The following is a 14691-nucleotide window of genomic DNA, read 5'->3' as shown; positions in this document are numbered from 1 at the left end:
CCTTGGGCTGGAGCTCGAAGGGTGGGGATTTGCCAGGTGGTTGAGCGGAGGACACAGAGGTGTGAGATACATGGAGCACGGAGGGGTCCAGCGTGCAGGATTCTGGGGTGTGAGTAGGAAAGGGGTGGGAGATGAGGCCTGGGAAAAGAGAGGCCACACTGCAGAGCAGAGGAGTCCGTATTTTATTTCGAAGCCAATGGGGCTCGCTAAAGGGTTTTAAGCAGAGAAGTGGCATTGACCAGTGTTGGTGTTTAGATCATCTGGCCTGGTGCAGAGAATGGGTCAGTGGAGGAGCCAGTTAGGAGGCAACTGCAATCGCCCAGGTGAGGGGTGGGGAAATTGAACTAAGGCAGTGGAGTGGGGTTGGAGAGAGGAGGGTGGAAGAGCTTCAAGGGACCGAAGTGCATAGGGTCACAACATGAAAGGCAACCTAGGTTTCTGGCTTACAGAGCTAAGTGGCATAAGTCAGGTTGGGAATGGAGCCAGCCTGGCGCGCGGCAGTGGTTCGCTCTTGGTTGCGCACTAGAGTCACCAGGAGAGATTTAAAAAACACTGATGCCTGGGTCCCACACTCAGAGATCCTGACTCGTTTGGTCGAGGTACAGCTGGGCACCGGGATTTTTCAATCCCAAGTGATTCATGTGCAGCCAAATTTAGGATCGCTGCTTTAGGATACAGCATCTTTTGTGTAGGTGCTGCCCCCTGGTTTGGCTTTGCCAGGTATCCTTGACAGCTGGCCTGCAGGGCCCAGGTCCCGCAGCTTATCAGATGTTAGGACTCTGGCTTGCTGATGAGGCCTGGCGCTGGGTTCATCTCTGTGTGTTGATCTGGCCACAGCCATGGGAGGATGTCTCAATGCCACCCCCATACTGGGGACAGAGGCTCAGCTTCAGCCTTCACTGCAGGGTGCTGCAAATCAGCCACAAGTGCACCAGGAACTGGTTTTACCACCTTCTCAGGGTGTCTCTCTGGGGCCTGAACTCAGGAGTCCAGAGTGGATTCTCCATAATGGAACTAAGGAGAGGAGTAAATACTTTTCATGCCCACATCTCCACTGTAGTGGGTCCCGTCTAGCCACAGAGCGGAGACAAAGGAAGAGAAATTGGAGTGAGCTGTCTGGCATTCCCTGGAGAGGCTGGGGGTGAACCCTGGCCCCCAGGCCCCTACTCCGTCATCTGGCCTGGTGAAAAAACCCTGACTTTTGACCACAGAAGCCTGACCTCAGCAGGTGCCCTGTCATTACCCTAACTAGGGCTTTGGGTCCCTGCTTGTAAGTTCCTAGTCATCAGCATCTGCTCGCACAAGTGGCTCCGGACAACCAAGTGCTAAAATTGATCTGCCCCCGCCCCCCCCACAGGAGGAGGTAGGGCCGAGGCTCCCCAACCCAGCCTCCTCTACTCCATACTGCCTGGGGCTATGCATGGCTGTAACTCTCCTTTACAGCCAACCGATCCTCCCCTAACTGTAGGATTTAACCAAACTTAAAACTCAAGGTTTTATTGATAGTTTAAATAATTAAAGGAAATCTAAATACAAACAGTTTATGCAAACCAGTAGCCATTAAAAGGACTTCTAAGTACCTAACTCCTATTAAACAGTTTATGTAAACTACTATTCCTTCAGGAAAATCGAAATGCTCCTTCCCAATTCTCCAAGCAGGAAAAGCAGCACAGAGGACAGTGAATGTGTGAGTGTGTGTGTGTGTGTGTGTGTGTGTGTGTGTGTGTAGACTCGTGCTTGTGGACAGGGAGAGGAAATCAAATCAGTTTATTTGTGATGCTTATTTATCAGCGTACTTTAAACTGGTTTGGGGAAAGAAAAGGTGACAAGTGGCCAACAGTGTCCGGGGGCTGCTGTATGATGAGCTCACTTGGATTTGACGATTTTCTGACCTTTGCCAAAGTGGTTCTAAGGGGCTGATGTGACTGGAGGCCTAACTGCAATGGATTTATGAACTTGGGCTGCCAGATGTCCCGGAAGTGCAGAAACTTGGACGGTTCCGCACACACGCATCAGGACGCATGTGGGGCTTTGTTGGGCCTCAGCAGACAGTGAAGCTGATTCTGAGCTCTCTCCTAGTTATCTCCACAGTCTCTAAGCTAGCCTGGCAGCTCTCGACTTACTTGAAATCTTAACTCTGCTGCATGGTGGCCTTGATGCTCAGGAGATGTTTTAATGTTGAGCCATTGTCACTGGCGTACAGGGGAAGTGCTGAGTCTGCCAGGAGATTCTCCAGGTCCTGGCCAACTTGCCTGTTCTCTCCCATAGCAGAAAACCATGCAGTTACTCTGTTACAAGAGATTGCCATACTGGAACTTCTGGGACGGTCCTAGTTTAAAGTTTTGTGCGTGGCAGGTCGATTGATCATACACGTGTCTATCTCCACCACTAAAATGATGGTGAGGAATTTTTAAAGGTTCAGATCCACAATGACAGCAAGAACAAGAGATGTCAGTGGAGAAGAGATTAAACACATTTTAGGGGGATGGAAAGTGGATGGACAATCATAACTGATTTAGCAGAGCAGAATAGTTTACAGAGGACAATATGGCAGAGAATTAAGCTGACCACCGCCCTGCTCCAAAGGTTCAGAAATTGGGATGTTGGGTACTGTGGAATGTGAGGATGAAGTATAAAGTGAGGAGGGGGAAATAGTTGAAATTGTCTAAATTGAGTGGTTGGAATCCAGAGCTCCTATCCCCGCCCCCCCATAGCAATCCTTTCATCCATTTTACCCCTAGATTACCCCAACAAAGAGAGACTAAGAGCCTTTCTCTAAAGAGCTGACTGGTGAGTCTGCAAATCTGAGACTCCAAGAAAACTGAAGGACACTAATGGGGTATGAGACTGAAAGAGTGTTTCTCTTCTCTCTCTCTTTGTGCAATTTATTTATTGAAGAAACCTGGTCATTTGTCCTATAGAGTTTTCCACAGTCTGGATTTTGCTGATTGCAAAATGGTACAAAGTGGTACATTTTAACATGTTCCTCTATTCTCTGTATCATCTGTAAATTGACAGCTAGATCTAAAGACTTTATTCCAGACTCACCTTGGTTGCACATTTCCTAACCCCAGACCTGGAATCAGCTGTTACTCGGTTCCTTTCAGTGGGAAGTGGCTAGTCTATTTATTTATTTATTTATTTTTAAAGATTTTATTTATTCATAGAGACAGAGAGAGAGGCAGAGACACAGGCAGAGGGAGAAGCAGGCTCCATACAGAAGCCTGACGTGGGACTCGATCCCGGGTCTCCAGGATCACACCCCAGGCTGCAGGCGGTGCTAAACTTCACTGCGCCACCGGGGCTGCCCAATTTATTTTTAAATAAAAGGAAATAGCCCCAAATCACCAGATATATCAGGAAAGCCTCTAAAGTGAAAGAGAAAGATGAAAACAAACAAGCAAATAGCATGAAAGCTATAAGAAAACAGGGACAATAAGAGAAATATAAGAAAACAATTTTAAAAACTATTTAGAAAAAACTAAGATATAAAACCGTATTGAAATATAAAAATATATTGTTTTATAAAACAAGTTTAAAATATGGAAATTAAAAATGTGATTGGGGAAATAAAAGCTGCACTGAAGAATTAAAAGATGAAGCTGAAGAAAAATCTCCCAGAAATTAGACCAACAAAAAAAAATAAAAAAATTAAGAACAAGGGAGAAAAAAAGCAAAATTAAAGGATCAAAACCCAAGGGCCAACCGTTGATTGGATTAAAGAGTTACAAAAAAAGAGAACGAAGGAAAAGATGAGGAAGAAACTCAAGATGAAATTACATAAGAATATCTCCCAACGCAGAGGATGTACTAGTCTTCACATTGAAAGGGCTAAATGGATTTCCAAAAGGGAGATGCACTAAGGCACATCAGTGTGAAATTCAAGATATTGTTATGAAAGAGAAGATCCACAAAGTTTCTAGAGTCCAAAGAAAAAACTGTCATTAAAAAAGTTGGGGAATAAGAATTACAGCAAACTTTGGAGCACCTGCATGCTTCAGTCAGTTAAGCATCTAACTCTTGCTTTTGGCTCAGGTCATGATCTCAGGGTCGTGAGATCCAGCCCTGTGTCTGGCTCTGTGCTGAATGTGGAGCCTGCTTAAGATTCTCTCCCTCCCCCGGCCCTCTTCCTAAAAAATAAAAATAAAAATAATTACATCAGACTTCTCATAGCAACACTGGAATCTAGGAGACAATGGAAGAATAAATGCCTTTAAAATTCCAAGTGAAGATTATTTCCAACCTAGAACTCTATCAACACTACCAATCAAGTATGAAAATAGAATGAATCAGACATGCAAGAATTTTTAAAGATCGATCTGTCATGGGGCACCTGGCTGGCTCATTCAGAAGATCACGTGACTCTTGATCTCAGGGTAGTGAGTTTGAGCCCCATGTTGAGTGTAGAGATTACTTAAATGAATGAATAAATAAAAACTTGAAAAAATTGATCTACCATCTTCCTTTTCTTAGGAAGATACCGGAGATGTGTTTCACCAAAATTAGCAAGTAAATCAAAATGTTGGGAAACGTGGGATTCAGCAAAAAGGAAGGGAGAGAAGGTAAGTCCCAGGATAACAGCCAAGTTGGAGGCTCCAGGAGCAACCAGTCCACACTGGGGCAGGAGGCTGGAGGCTGGGGTAGGGGGAAGAGGACAAGAACAAATGGATGATCAGAACCGTTTGTATTTACAGTTAGCAAATGATATTGAGAGGGATTTGTAACCCCTGTTGGACATTTGGGGGGAAAATTAATGGCAAGTACATTGCAAAACAAGCAAATGAAAAAAATCAAGGCAATTATTCAGTCCAGGAAAAACAAAAAGTTGGCTAAGAAAGAAACCTCATCAAAATAGGCATTATTTCACAGAATCTCAGCCGCACATTTTCACATTTTAATGAGTCTGAAATCAGGCCACATCTTACAGTCACCGTCATCTAGACTGCCGTCCTGATTGAGTTGTCCTCGCCTATGCAGGCATGAACTTGGTCATTATTCTGATAACAGCAACCCATTCACATTTCAGGCCACAGAACATTTTAGGATCAGATGAGGAGGCAATAGGAGCCCTGATTTTTCAGAAAACCTTCTGTGGACACCTTCTGGTAAGACCAAGAAAGTACCAGCATCCAAACTTGCAGAATGGGATCCATAGCTTGGAAGAAAATTCTGGAGACCGGCGTGGAATACTCTTTAGGAATTGCTACATCACTGAAGCACTGGGTGGTTCAAAAAATGATCCTCTAAGACAAGCAAACGAACAAAACAAATGAGCACTGACAACTGAAAAGGGACTCAGAAGAGGCAAACTCTGAATTCAAAGGAGGCTTAAGAATACTTAATTAAGCTTGTTTCCATTTTTCTTTTTTGTGCACACGAGATTGATAGATGATAAAAATTATGCATCTAAACAAGAGCACTAAAAAAAAAAAAAACAACAACAAGAGCACTTTCAATAAGTTTATATTAAAAATTTAAGGAATAAAGGATTTGATAGGCAGCATATTTTCTTTCCTGGTGTTTTATATTACAATCAATGGCATTTTATATTCAGCGAATTCCAGTAGTAGTGAATAATTTCTATATATTCATAATAATGTAAATACCAATGTTGATTTTAATTCAAAAATAGTTAATTATATCAACATTTTAAATAGTTAATATTACATAATTATAATGGGAAGATGAGGAGAAGGGAAATGTCTGTGTGCTTTGGGGTGAGAGAGAATGGGATGGGTGATTGGGAAAAATCTTTACCTCCATAACAGGAAGTCAGAAGAGAAAGTCTGAGATTGATACATATTTTTGAGAAAAATTAAAAGAAATTATATTAAAACACACAGACATATAGAAACAGTTAAAAGGACCTAGTTGGGGGATCCCTGGGTGGCTCAGCAGTTTAGGGCCTGCCTTTGGCCCAAGGCGCGATCCTGGAGACCCGGGATCAAGACCCGGGATCGAGTCCCACGTCGGGCTCCCGGCATGGAGCCTGCTTCTCCCTCCTCCTGTGTCTCTGCCTCTCTCTCTCTCTCTCTCTTTATGTCTATCATAAATCAATAAATAAATCTTAAAAAAAAAAAAAAGGACCTAGTTGTCCTTAGGAAATGGGATTGGAGTGGAGGAGGAGTGGGTTGCCTTTTTTTTATATACATATATAATTCTTTTCATATCATTTGACTTTTTCAACTCTGTACATCATTACTTGGGTATAAATAATTTTCAAAATAAAATAAAAAATTTAAAAATGACTCCAACAAGCCTGTTCTGTGCTGTCATCATTATAAATATACATATCCTTTTCAGGCCATATGTTCTAACTTTGGGTTTGATAAATCTATTCACTGTGAGAAGCTGCAGGATGTAACAGAGAGAGCTTAGCTCTGGTGTCAACTGTCTGGGTTTGCATCTTGGGGTTGTTGCTGACTAGCTTTGTGACCTTGGGCAAATTGCCTGACTTCTCTGAGCTTCATTTTCCTCCCCTGTAAAATGAGCAGAAATCTACGTATTTTACAGTGCCTGTCTGGGTGTTCGGCTCAGTGTGACTTTAACCGCTTATGATTGTGAATGGCTGTCCCACCTACCTACTCAGGGGAATTCCCACCCGCTGATGAGCAAGGGCCCTCTGCCCACCAACCTCTCATCCCCCACCGCCACCCACTGTCCGGAGCTTTGGGCCAGGACATCTGCAGCATCATCCGTGGGCCATTGCTCTTTTCAGGCTCCAGGGGCCTTGACGTTGCTCCTTTCTATCCCTCTGCCCTCTCACATCAGCCTCAACCAGGGAGCTGATGGGGGCCCGAGGAGGACAGTGGCTCTACTGTCCAGATAACCCCCATGGCTCTGCAGCTAGATGCCAGGGGTCGTTTGCCCTCCAGGGTCTGGTAGCAGAAGATACTGTCTAAGCTCCAGGCCTGGCTTGGATGAGCCCAGCTTGCTCCTAGGTCTGATGGGAGCCTGAGTAACTTGTCCCTCCGCTCCTGAATCCAGGCTTTGCAAGAGTCAGCCCTCCCTCTGCCCCATGAAGTAGTGAAGTAGCGGTCTTGGAGCTGTGCTGCTCCTTCTCTCAGCACCCTCCTCCTCCCACACCCTGGCCCTGGGGCCCTGGCAGGCAGGGACTTCAAGGCTCGAAGGAGCTTTACAAGAAATTAAAAGCAGGTTGGTTTTTTGTTTGGTTTGGTTTGGTTTTTTTTCCCCCCTTCTTTGAATAGAAGACCTGCTTGCTCACTTCTCCCTCTCCCAGGACAGGTAGGGAGGTTCATGTTTATACATGTGACCCAGAAATATATAATGAGCTACACACCAGGGCTGCTGACATTGTCTGGACCTGGAGGGTGGTGCTCCTCCCTGCAGCTGCTCCTCAGAGGCTGGGAGGGATGTCAGAGGGTACAGACAGAATAGGGGAAGGGGAAGGGGTCATCCTTGCTGGGAAACAGCCCTCTCCTGATGCCATGGGCACTTGGGAACAGGAGTCCCTGAGCGAAGGCTGCACCCCCAAGCACCCCACGAGAGCGTGAGTAATGCTCTGAGGGAAGCAGACAGCACAGAGTTGGGGAGAGGGGTAGCAATTAAGAAATGGGAAGCCAAGGTCCTGAGACAGTGGGATAAAGAGAAAAAACACACAGAGACTTTGACTCAAGAATATGGGTTCCAACACCATCTCACCACATAGCAGCAGCAAGTCTCACAGAATCTGAGTTCCTTCGTCTGTTAAGAAAAAAAGAAAGAAAAACCCTTTGCAGGCTAACAGTGGGAAAATTAAGTAGATCTGTCGCTAGGGTTTGCAAAGGTAGCTCCTCCTCTCTGCCTGCCTCTCATTCACTTGAGGGACATCTGGCACACACTGGAGGCACATTTTCCACCTCTCACTCTGGGTCTGGGGTGGTCCTCGAGGTCTTCCTCGGCCCCTTCCAGCTCCCTGGCTGACCTGGGGAAGGAAAGAGGAGGAGGTCCTAGGATAGAGCTGCATGGGCGTCACTCAGCATGAGGATGTTACTCGAGGCTTCCCTGCACCAAGCAGGTGGCAGGGAGTTGGACTGAGGGGACCTCCTCCTTAAGGTCTCTGAGTGAGGAGACCTGGCTGGCCTCTGAGTCCACGTGGATGTAGCGAAGGGAGCCCTTACCGTGCTGGCTGGCACTGACCCTTTCCCAGCTTCTGGTCCAATCCCCACCCTGACTGCTGCCCACCACGGCGGGGAGTGGCGCAGCCGTGTCATGTCTGTGTGCTCCTCCCACAGGCCACAGAGTGGGCCTCCAACGAAGACACGCGCCGCTCCTGCCAAAGCAAAGGGAAGACTGAGGTAGGTGGCTCCAGTGGTGCAAGGGCCTGGCTTAGAGCTGGCAGGAAGCTTGTGGTTGTGGGGACAGGGGGCACTGTGTGGGCTGAGGCCACCTGCGTGAGAGGCCCAGCCTGGAGGAGCGGGGTGCTCTGGATGCAGGTAAGGCCTCGCACTGAGCATCTGAGGCACAGTGCGGCCAGCTGGCCCGGGCGGGGTGGGGTATGAGAGCAGGGGAGGTCGACAGATGCAACCCAAACTTCAGAGCAGGGCACATCTGGGGCAGAGGGCAGCGTTTTCAAATGTTTGCGGCGCAGTGGTGCAGAGGAAAGCCCCCCACACCTGGTGCCCCACACCTGGTGCGCTTGTTCCTCTATTACTTCTCTGTCACTGTTGCTTTAGGAGGAGTGTCAGAACTACGTGCGGGTCCTGATTGTCACTGGCCGGAAAGTGTTCCTGTGTGGGACCAATGCCTTTTCCCCGGTGTGCTCCAGCAGACAGGTGGGGCCCCCTCAGGGTAAGGCCGCCCAAGGAGGGCACGAGATTCCCTACTCCAGGCTCCACACAGCCTTGGAGCGGGGCTGCCAGATGTAGCAGAAACGACTCAAAGAGAATGTCCGGTTACGTTTCAGATAAACAACAAATTATATTTTAGCATCTCTCCCACAAGATTTGGGACATACTTACGCTAAATAATTGTTCCTCATTCATTAGCCTTCGAATTTACCTGGGCCTGCTGTGTTTTAGCATCAAGGTCACCTTGGAGGGTCCTGATCGGGGGGGGGGCTCAGAGGGAACAGAGGGAGATGGAGCTCCTGGTACAACCTCCTCCCTCCGGGGTGGCAGCTCCCTCAGAGGGACTCTGGGGGCTGGGGGTGGGAAGGTGAGGAGGAGGTTGGAGACAGGGAGAGGCCTAGAGAGACCAGGGACCCAGTGGAAGCAAACTCTGGGGTTGGGGGTGGGAAAGGACAGCCCCTGGGTCTCAGGGAAAAGTGCCCCTGTCTCCTCATCGTCCCCAGGTGGGGAACCTCAGCCGGACCATAGAGAAGATCAATGGTGTGGCCCGCTGCCCCTACGACCCACGCCACAACTCCACAGCTGTCATCTCCTCTCAGGGGGAGCTCTATGCGGCCACCGTCATTGACTTCTCAGGTCGGGACCCCGCCATCTACCGCAGCCTGGGCAGCGGGCCACCACTTCGCACCGCCCAGTACAACTCCAAGTGGCTCAACGGTAAGGGGGCGCAGCCCGGGGGGCTGGGGTTCTCCTGCCAGCCCACCCTGACCCCTGCCCATCCTCCTTCCCGCCCACCCTCTGAAAGCGATCACGCTGGCTTTGTCCAGAGGCCCCGAGTCGGGCAGATGTTTGCCCAAGGACCGTGGCATGTGGGAGATGGACTCCGGATGAAATCACAGGTGTAACCAGAACAGGTGGAGAGGAGGCTCTGAGGGCAGAGGACGAGTTGGGAATTAAGTAGGAGAAAGGGCTACGGAAAGAAGAGATTGGGAGAGGCTGGTAGGGGTTTCCTTTCCCTTGGAGTTGGATTCCTGCTTCTCCGCTGACCGGCTGCGCGGCCCTGAGCAAGCACTTGACCTCTCTCTGCCGTCCCGTTCTCATCCGGAATATGAAGACAGTCACGGCACTTCCGTCCTAGGTGGCTAAGAGGATCTTCCGGGTACTTGCCATAAGGCCTGGTATGCCGGGAGCGCTCAGTAGCGCTCATTAACTATGAAGTTAGAGCCTTCAGGCCACCAAACTGTCCAGGGGTGTCAGGATCCCCATGTGGGAAAACAGGTAGCCACGTCCTCCAGGCTCAGGCCCGACCCCCCTTCCTCTTCTGCCCCCCGCCCCCAGAGCCAAACTTTGTGGCCGCCTATGATATCGGGCTCTTCGCCTACTTCTTCCTACGGGAGAACGCAGTGGAGCACGACTGCGGGCGCACGGTGTACTCTCGTGTGGCCCGAGTGTGCAAGAACGACGTGGGAGGCCGCTTCCTGCTGGAGGACACGTGGACCACGTTCATGAAGGCCCGGCTCAACTGCTCCCGCCCGGGCGAGGTCCCCTTCTACTACAACGAGCTGCAGAGTGCCTTCCACCTGCCCGAGCAGGACCTCATCTACGGGGTCTTCACCACCAACGTGTGAGTCCCTGGCCTCCGCCCTCCCCTCCCCGCCTGGCGGGCTGCAGGGGTGCGCAGCTCCCTCTCCGGGCCTTTCTCCCCTTCTGTGGGATGGGGAGTGCGGGCCTTGCCTCCTCCCAGGGCAGCCGCTCTCCAGCCCGTCTTAGGGGGTAAGGTGCCCCCAGTCACTCCCTACTTGCTGCGCCTTGCTGCCTGCGCAGTGGGGAGCACTTACTCCTGATTGCGGGGAAGGGCAAGCCCAGGCCAAATCTGAAGAAATAAATGGAGCTAGCTTATGGCTCCGTGGAGGAGGAAATTGCTGGCGGTGAAAGGAAAAGAGCCTGCCCTGGACGAGGGGACGGCAGCCCCCAGGTGCAGGAGCAGCCCGTTATGGGCGAGCAAGCTCAGAGCGGCTGCCTTCTGGTGCCTTCCAACCGCAGGACTCCCTGAGCCTGCTAAAGCCAAGGGGGAGAGTCTCCTGGCAGTCCTGACGGCACAGGGAATGCAGGCTGGGAATCAGGGCCCCGTGCCCCCGGGTGTGAGGAAGGGTAGCCGTCCTGGGTATCGTCCTGGGGATCAGGATCGCCAGGCCCTCCTCCCACCCCCTCCTGTGCAAGGCTGGCCCAGCCAGGTGATGCTCACGCACAGAATGCCGAGTGGGCAGCGGAGACCGAGGAACACGTCTGTTGTACAGGTGCCGCGTGGGGTTCTCTGTAAGGACCTCAGAAGCATATGGGCCTGGAGCGCTGTGGGCTCACCTGAGCCCCAGGTAGCAGGGCTCGGAGAGGGCCAGGCTGGCTATAGGAAGCACCGTCTGAGGGGATGGACAGGGATGGGAGTAAAACTGGTAAACAGGAGCGGAGAGGCCATCCGAGGCAGGGGGACCCCACGCATCACAGTCCACGCGGGCCATGAGCTGACAGCCAGGACTCAGTGGCCGGCCCGGCAGTCAGCACCAGAAAGTGGGCAGCCAGGAGCAAGGGGCAGGGGCTGCTGGAGAGGCATCGGGGGGGAAATGATGACATTGCTTCGAATGGTCAATAGTTTATGTATCGTGTGCCTTCCCCATGCCAGGTGCTTGTTGTGATGGGGGAGGGAGGGGAGCAGGGGTGCCAGTGAGCAAAAGTAGACCTGGCTCTGCCCTTCTAGAAATGGTGGTTATCAAACACCCAAGTTTAACTGTGATAAATGCTAGAGAGGGAAAGGATAGTGTGCAGGGAAGCCTTTACCAGTGTGGAGGGGTGGTGATCAGGGAAGGCTTCCTGTAGGAAGTGGCATCTACAGGATGAGTGGGAATTAACTAGGGGAGAGGAGCATTCCAGCCCAAGAGAATAACACACACAGAGCTTTGGAGTAGGAAGACAGAAATGTTTGAAGAGACCAGTGTGGCAGGAGCCTGGAGGGTAAGGAAGAGGAGAAACAGGAAGAATTTTGTCCTTCCAGACTGTTTAAGGGTTTTGATCTTTATTCTAAGAGAAAGGGGGAATTATTGAAGGGCTTGGAGCCAGCCAGAGACCAGCTGGGATACACAATCTGAAATGTTCACCGTGGCTGCTGTGTGGAGAATGGATTCAGGAGACTGGACGGGCTGCGGGAAGGCCAGCCACGAGATCAGCACAGCATCCAGCCGGAGATGATGGGGCGACGCCAGGCAGAAAGGGCAGGGAGGGTGATGGACACATTTGGGAGAGGGACTAAATGCCGAGAACAAAACCGGAGACGCTGGGCGGAGTGGTCTGTTCCCATATCAGACTCATAAAACACCTGATCCTGGGACTGAAAGGGTCTTAAGAGGTCATCGGGTGTTGTGGGCTGCAGCATGAATCAGTGGTTGGATAACCAGCTTGAAACAACGTTAAATAAAATGAAGAAGGCAGAATAGAATGGAATAAAAATAGCCGAGTACAGTGCATTTAGTAAGGTGTTGTTCATGAGATTTCTTCATAGAGGTGTGTGCTCAGTGTGGGAGTTCTTCGGAGCTGTAACGTGGAGTGTATTTCTTACAGTGGGCTATGGGCTAAACGTTGGGAAAACACTCACTTTATGTGACCGTCCCCCTGGAGAAGGGAAAGGGACGAGGCAGTAGCACAGAGTGACCCCCCAGGGCTTCTCATCACTGGCCTTACCCAGCGTTTCCGGAGTGTGAGGACCGCACCTCCTCCTTCTGAGACACCGCGTGGTGTGCGAAGCCCGGGGCTCTCGCTAGGTCCTCGATGGACCTTGGAGCTGGGCCGGGTCATGTCCTGCCGGCTGGCTGTGGGATCGCAGGGAACCCGGGCCGCAGGGAGGGCCGCATCCCACCACCTCTTGCCTTTCAGAAACAGCATCGCCGCTTCTGCTGTCTGCGCCTTCAACCTCAGTGCCATCTCCCAGGCTTTCAATGGCCCATTTCGCTACCAGGAGAACCCCAGGGCCGCCTGGCTCCCCATCGCTAACCCCATCCCCAACTTCCAGGTACAACTCCTCCTCCCCATTCCCTCTCTTCACAGACCAGCTTTTCTTAGAGGACCAGCCCCCAGCTGATTCCCAGCTGCTTTGGCATACCCAAGCGGTCCGCACCCATAGGCGGAGACTGCCATAGTTCCCTAAGACGGTGGAGTGAGAAGGGGCTGGGGGGACACAGAGCGACGGAGCATGCTCCGAGCCATCTCTAAATGGGACTTCGCACCTCCAGGGAGATGCGATGTAGGGAGCTGGGAGAGCGCTCACAGCTGTCTGGCCAGAATTGCGAGATTTTAGCTGGAGTTTGCTTTCAGTCTACCCAGCCTGGGTGCTGATTCCTGGAGGGTCAGAGTGCCAGGAGTGGTCAGGGCCCAGCCATGGGTAATCTGACCATCCCTCGTGCTGTGATGGAGAAGAGGAAAGGGCCATGGGGCAAAGGAAGCTAAGGATGGTTAACTTTCGAATCCACCCAACTTCCTGCCCACAGGGCAGTACAGAGTTTAGGAAGATCTCAGGCTTTGCGGGGAGATAATCCTGACCCAGATCTAGCCCTCCCTCTGTGTGACCTTGACCTGGGTCAAGTCACCCAACCTCCCGGAGTCTTTTTACCCCTGTCGTGTACTAGAGATAATACTCTCAACCTCTAAGAGAAGCGCAAGGCTTAAATATGCACCCGACACAACGCCTGGAATGTAGTAAGTGCTCAGTAAATGGTAGTTGCCCTCCAGCTTTGGTTTAGGAGGCGTAAGAACTTTGAGCTGGTAGCGACGCAGGAGAGGGAAGGCAGGTTGTGGCCCAGCAAGGGGGAGGAGCACCTACGGGGACAGTGTGAAATCCCTGGACACTTGTTAAACACACTCAGATGATTCATTTGTAGATAACCCGGCCCCTTTTCCATCTTCCCAGCCTCATGGTCCCTTAGTTCTCAAGGAAGAGGCATCTCTCCCTGGAGGGGGTTGCAGGGAACCCAAAGGGGGGGTGTTGGGGATGAAGGAGCGGGAATTGGAGAATCAGAACCTGCCGGTAGCCCCCCGGGTTATGAGGCAGGAGAGGGATAGGAGGCTGGCAGCCCGGGGGCTGGGCACGTGTGACACCCCCCTCGCCCCCCACCCCGCGGCAGTGCGGCACCCTGCCAGAGGTGGGCCCCAACGAGAACCTGACGGAGCGCAGCCTGCAGGACGCACAGCGCCTGTTCCTGATGAGCGAGGCCGTGCAGCCCGTGACCCCCGAGCCCTGTGTCACCCAGGACAGCGTGCGCTTCTCACACCTCGTGGTGGACCTTGTGCAGGCCAAGGACACGCTCTACCACGTGCTCTACATTGGCACAGGTGAGCCCTGGCCGCCCAGCTGGGCTGGGGTGGGTGGAGGTGGAGGGGGGCGCGGGCTGGGCCTTCGAGGCCACCTTCCTCCGCCCCTGCAGAGTCGGGCACCATCCTGAAGGCCCTGTCCACGACGAGCCGCAGCCTCCGCGGCTGCTACCTGGAGGAGCTGCACGTCCTGCCCCCCGGGCGCCGCGAGCCCCTGCGCAGCCTGCGCATCCTGCACAGCGCCCGCGCGCTCTTCGTGGGGCTGAGCGACGGTGTGCTGCGGGTGCCACTGGAGAGGTGCGGGGCCTACCGCAGCCAGGGGTGAGCCGGGGCGGGGAGCCGGGGCAGGGGCGGGGTGGGGGGGTGGGAGGTCCCCAAGGTAGAGCCCCTTGGAGGTGGCTTTCAGAGGCAGAGCTCGGGAGCCACCTGGCGTGGCATCCTGCATCCTGCCCAGTCTCCAGTTTGCCTTTGGACGAGTCACTTTGAACCTCGGGTTCCTCCTCATAAACTATCTGCAGGGTTTTCATAAAGGTTAATTGGGATAGTCTGC

The 14691-nt window shown here is 51.8% G+C and overlaps 1 protein-coding gene across 4 annotated transcripts in view; it reads left to right on the top strand.

Moving 5' to 3' along the window:
* SEMA5B (semaphorin 5B) overlaps positions 1 to 14691 on the top strand; it is a 117665-nt gene that overhangs the window by 90411 nt on the left and 12563 nt on the right. For 3 of the 4 annotated variants that reach the window (XM_072725109.1, XM_072725102.1, XM_072725091.1), the window contains exons 5-11: positions 8235 to 8297; positions 8676 to 8774; positions 9293 to 9506; positions 10128 to 10413; positions 12711 to 12846; positions 13955 to 14162; positions 14255 to 14462. In XM_072725109.1, coding sequence (XP_072581210.1) covers positions 8235 to 8297; positions 8676 to 8774; positions 9293 to 9506; positions 10128 to 10413; positions 12711 to 12846; positions 13955 to 14162; positions 14255 to 14462 — 1214 coding nt within the window. The remainder of the gene's footprint in view (positions 1 to 8234; positions 8298 to 8675; positions 8775 to 9292; positions 9507 to 10127; positions 10414 to 12710; positions 12847 to 13954; positions 14163 to 14254; positions 14463 to 14691) is intronic. The other variant, XM_072725119.1, reaches the window with a different exon arrangement.

Source organism: Vulpes vulpes, chromosome 1 (assembly GCF_048418805.1).
Source record: "Vulpes vulpes isolate BD-2025 chromosome 1, VulVul3, whole genome shotgun sequence".
Classification (NCBI taxonomy): Eukaryota; Metazoa; Chordata; class Mammalia; order Carnivora; family Canidae; genus Vulpes; species Vulpes vulpes.
The sequence above is the reverse complement of the archived record's forward strand: the minus strand, read 5'-3'. Positions and strand labels throughout refer to the sequence as shown.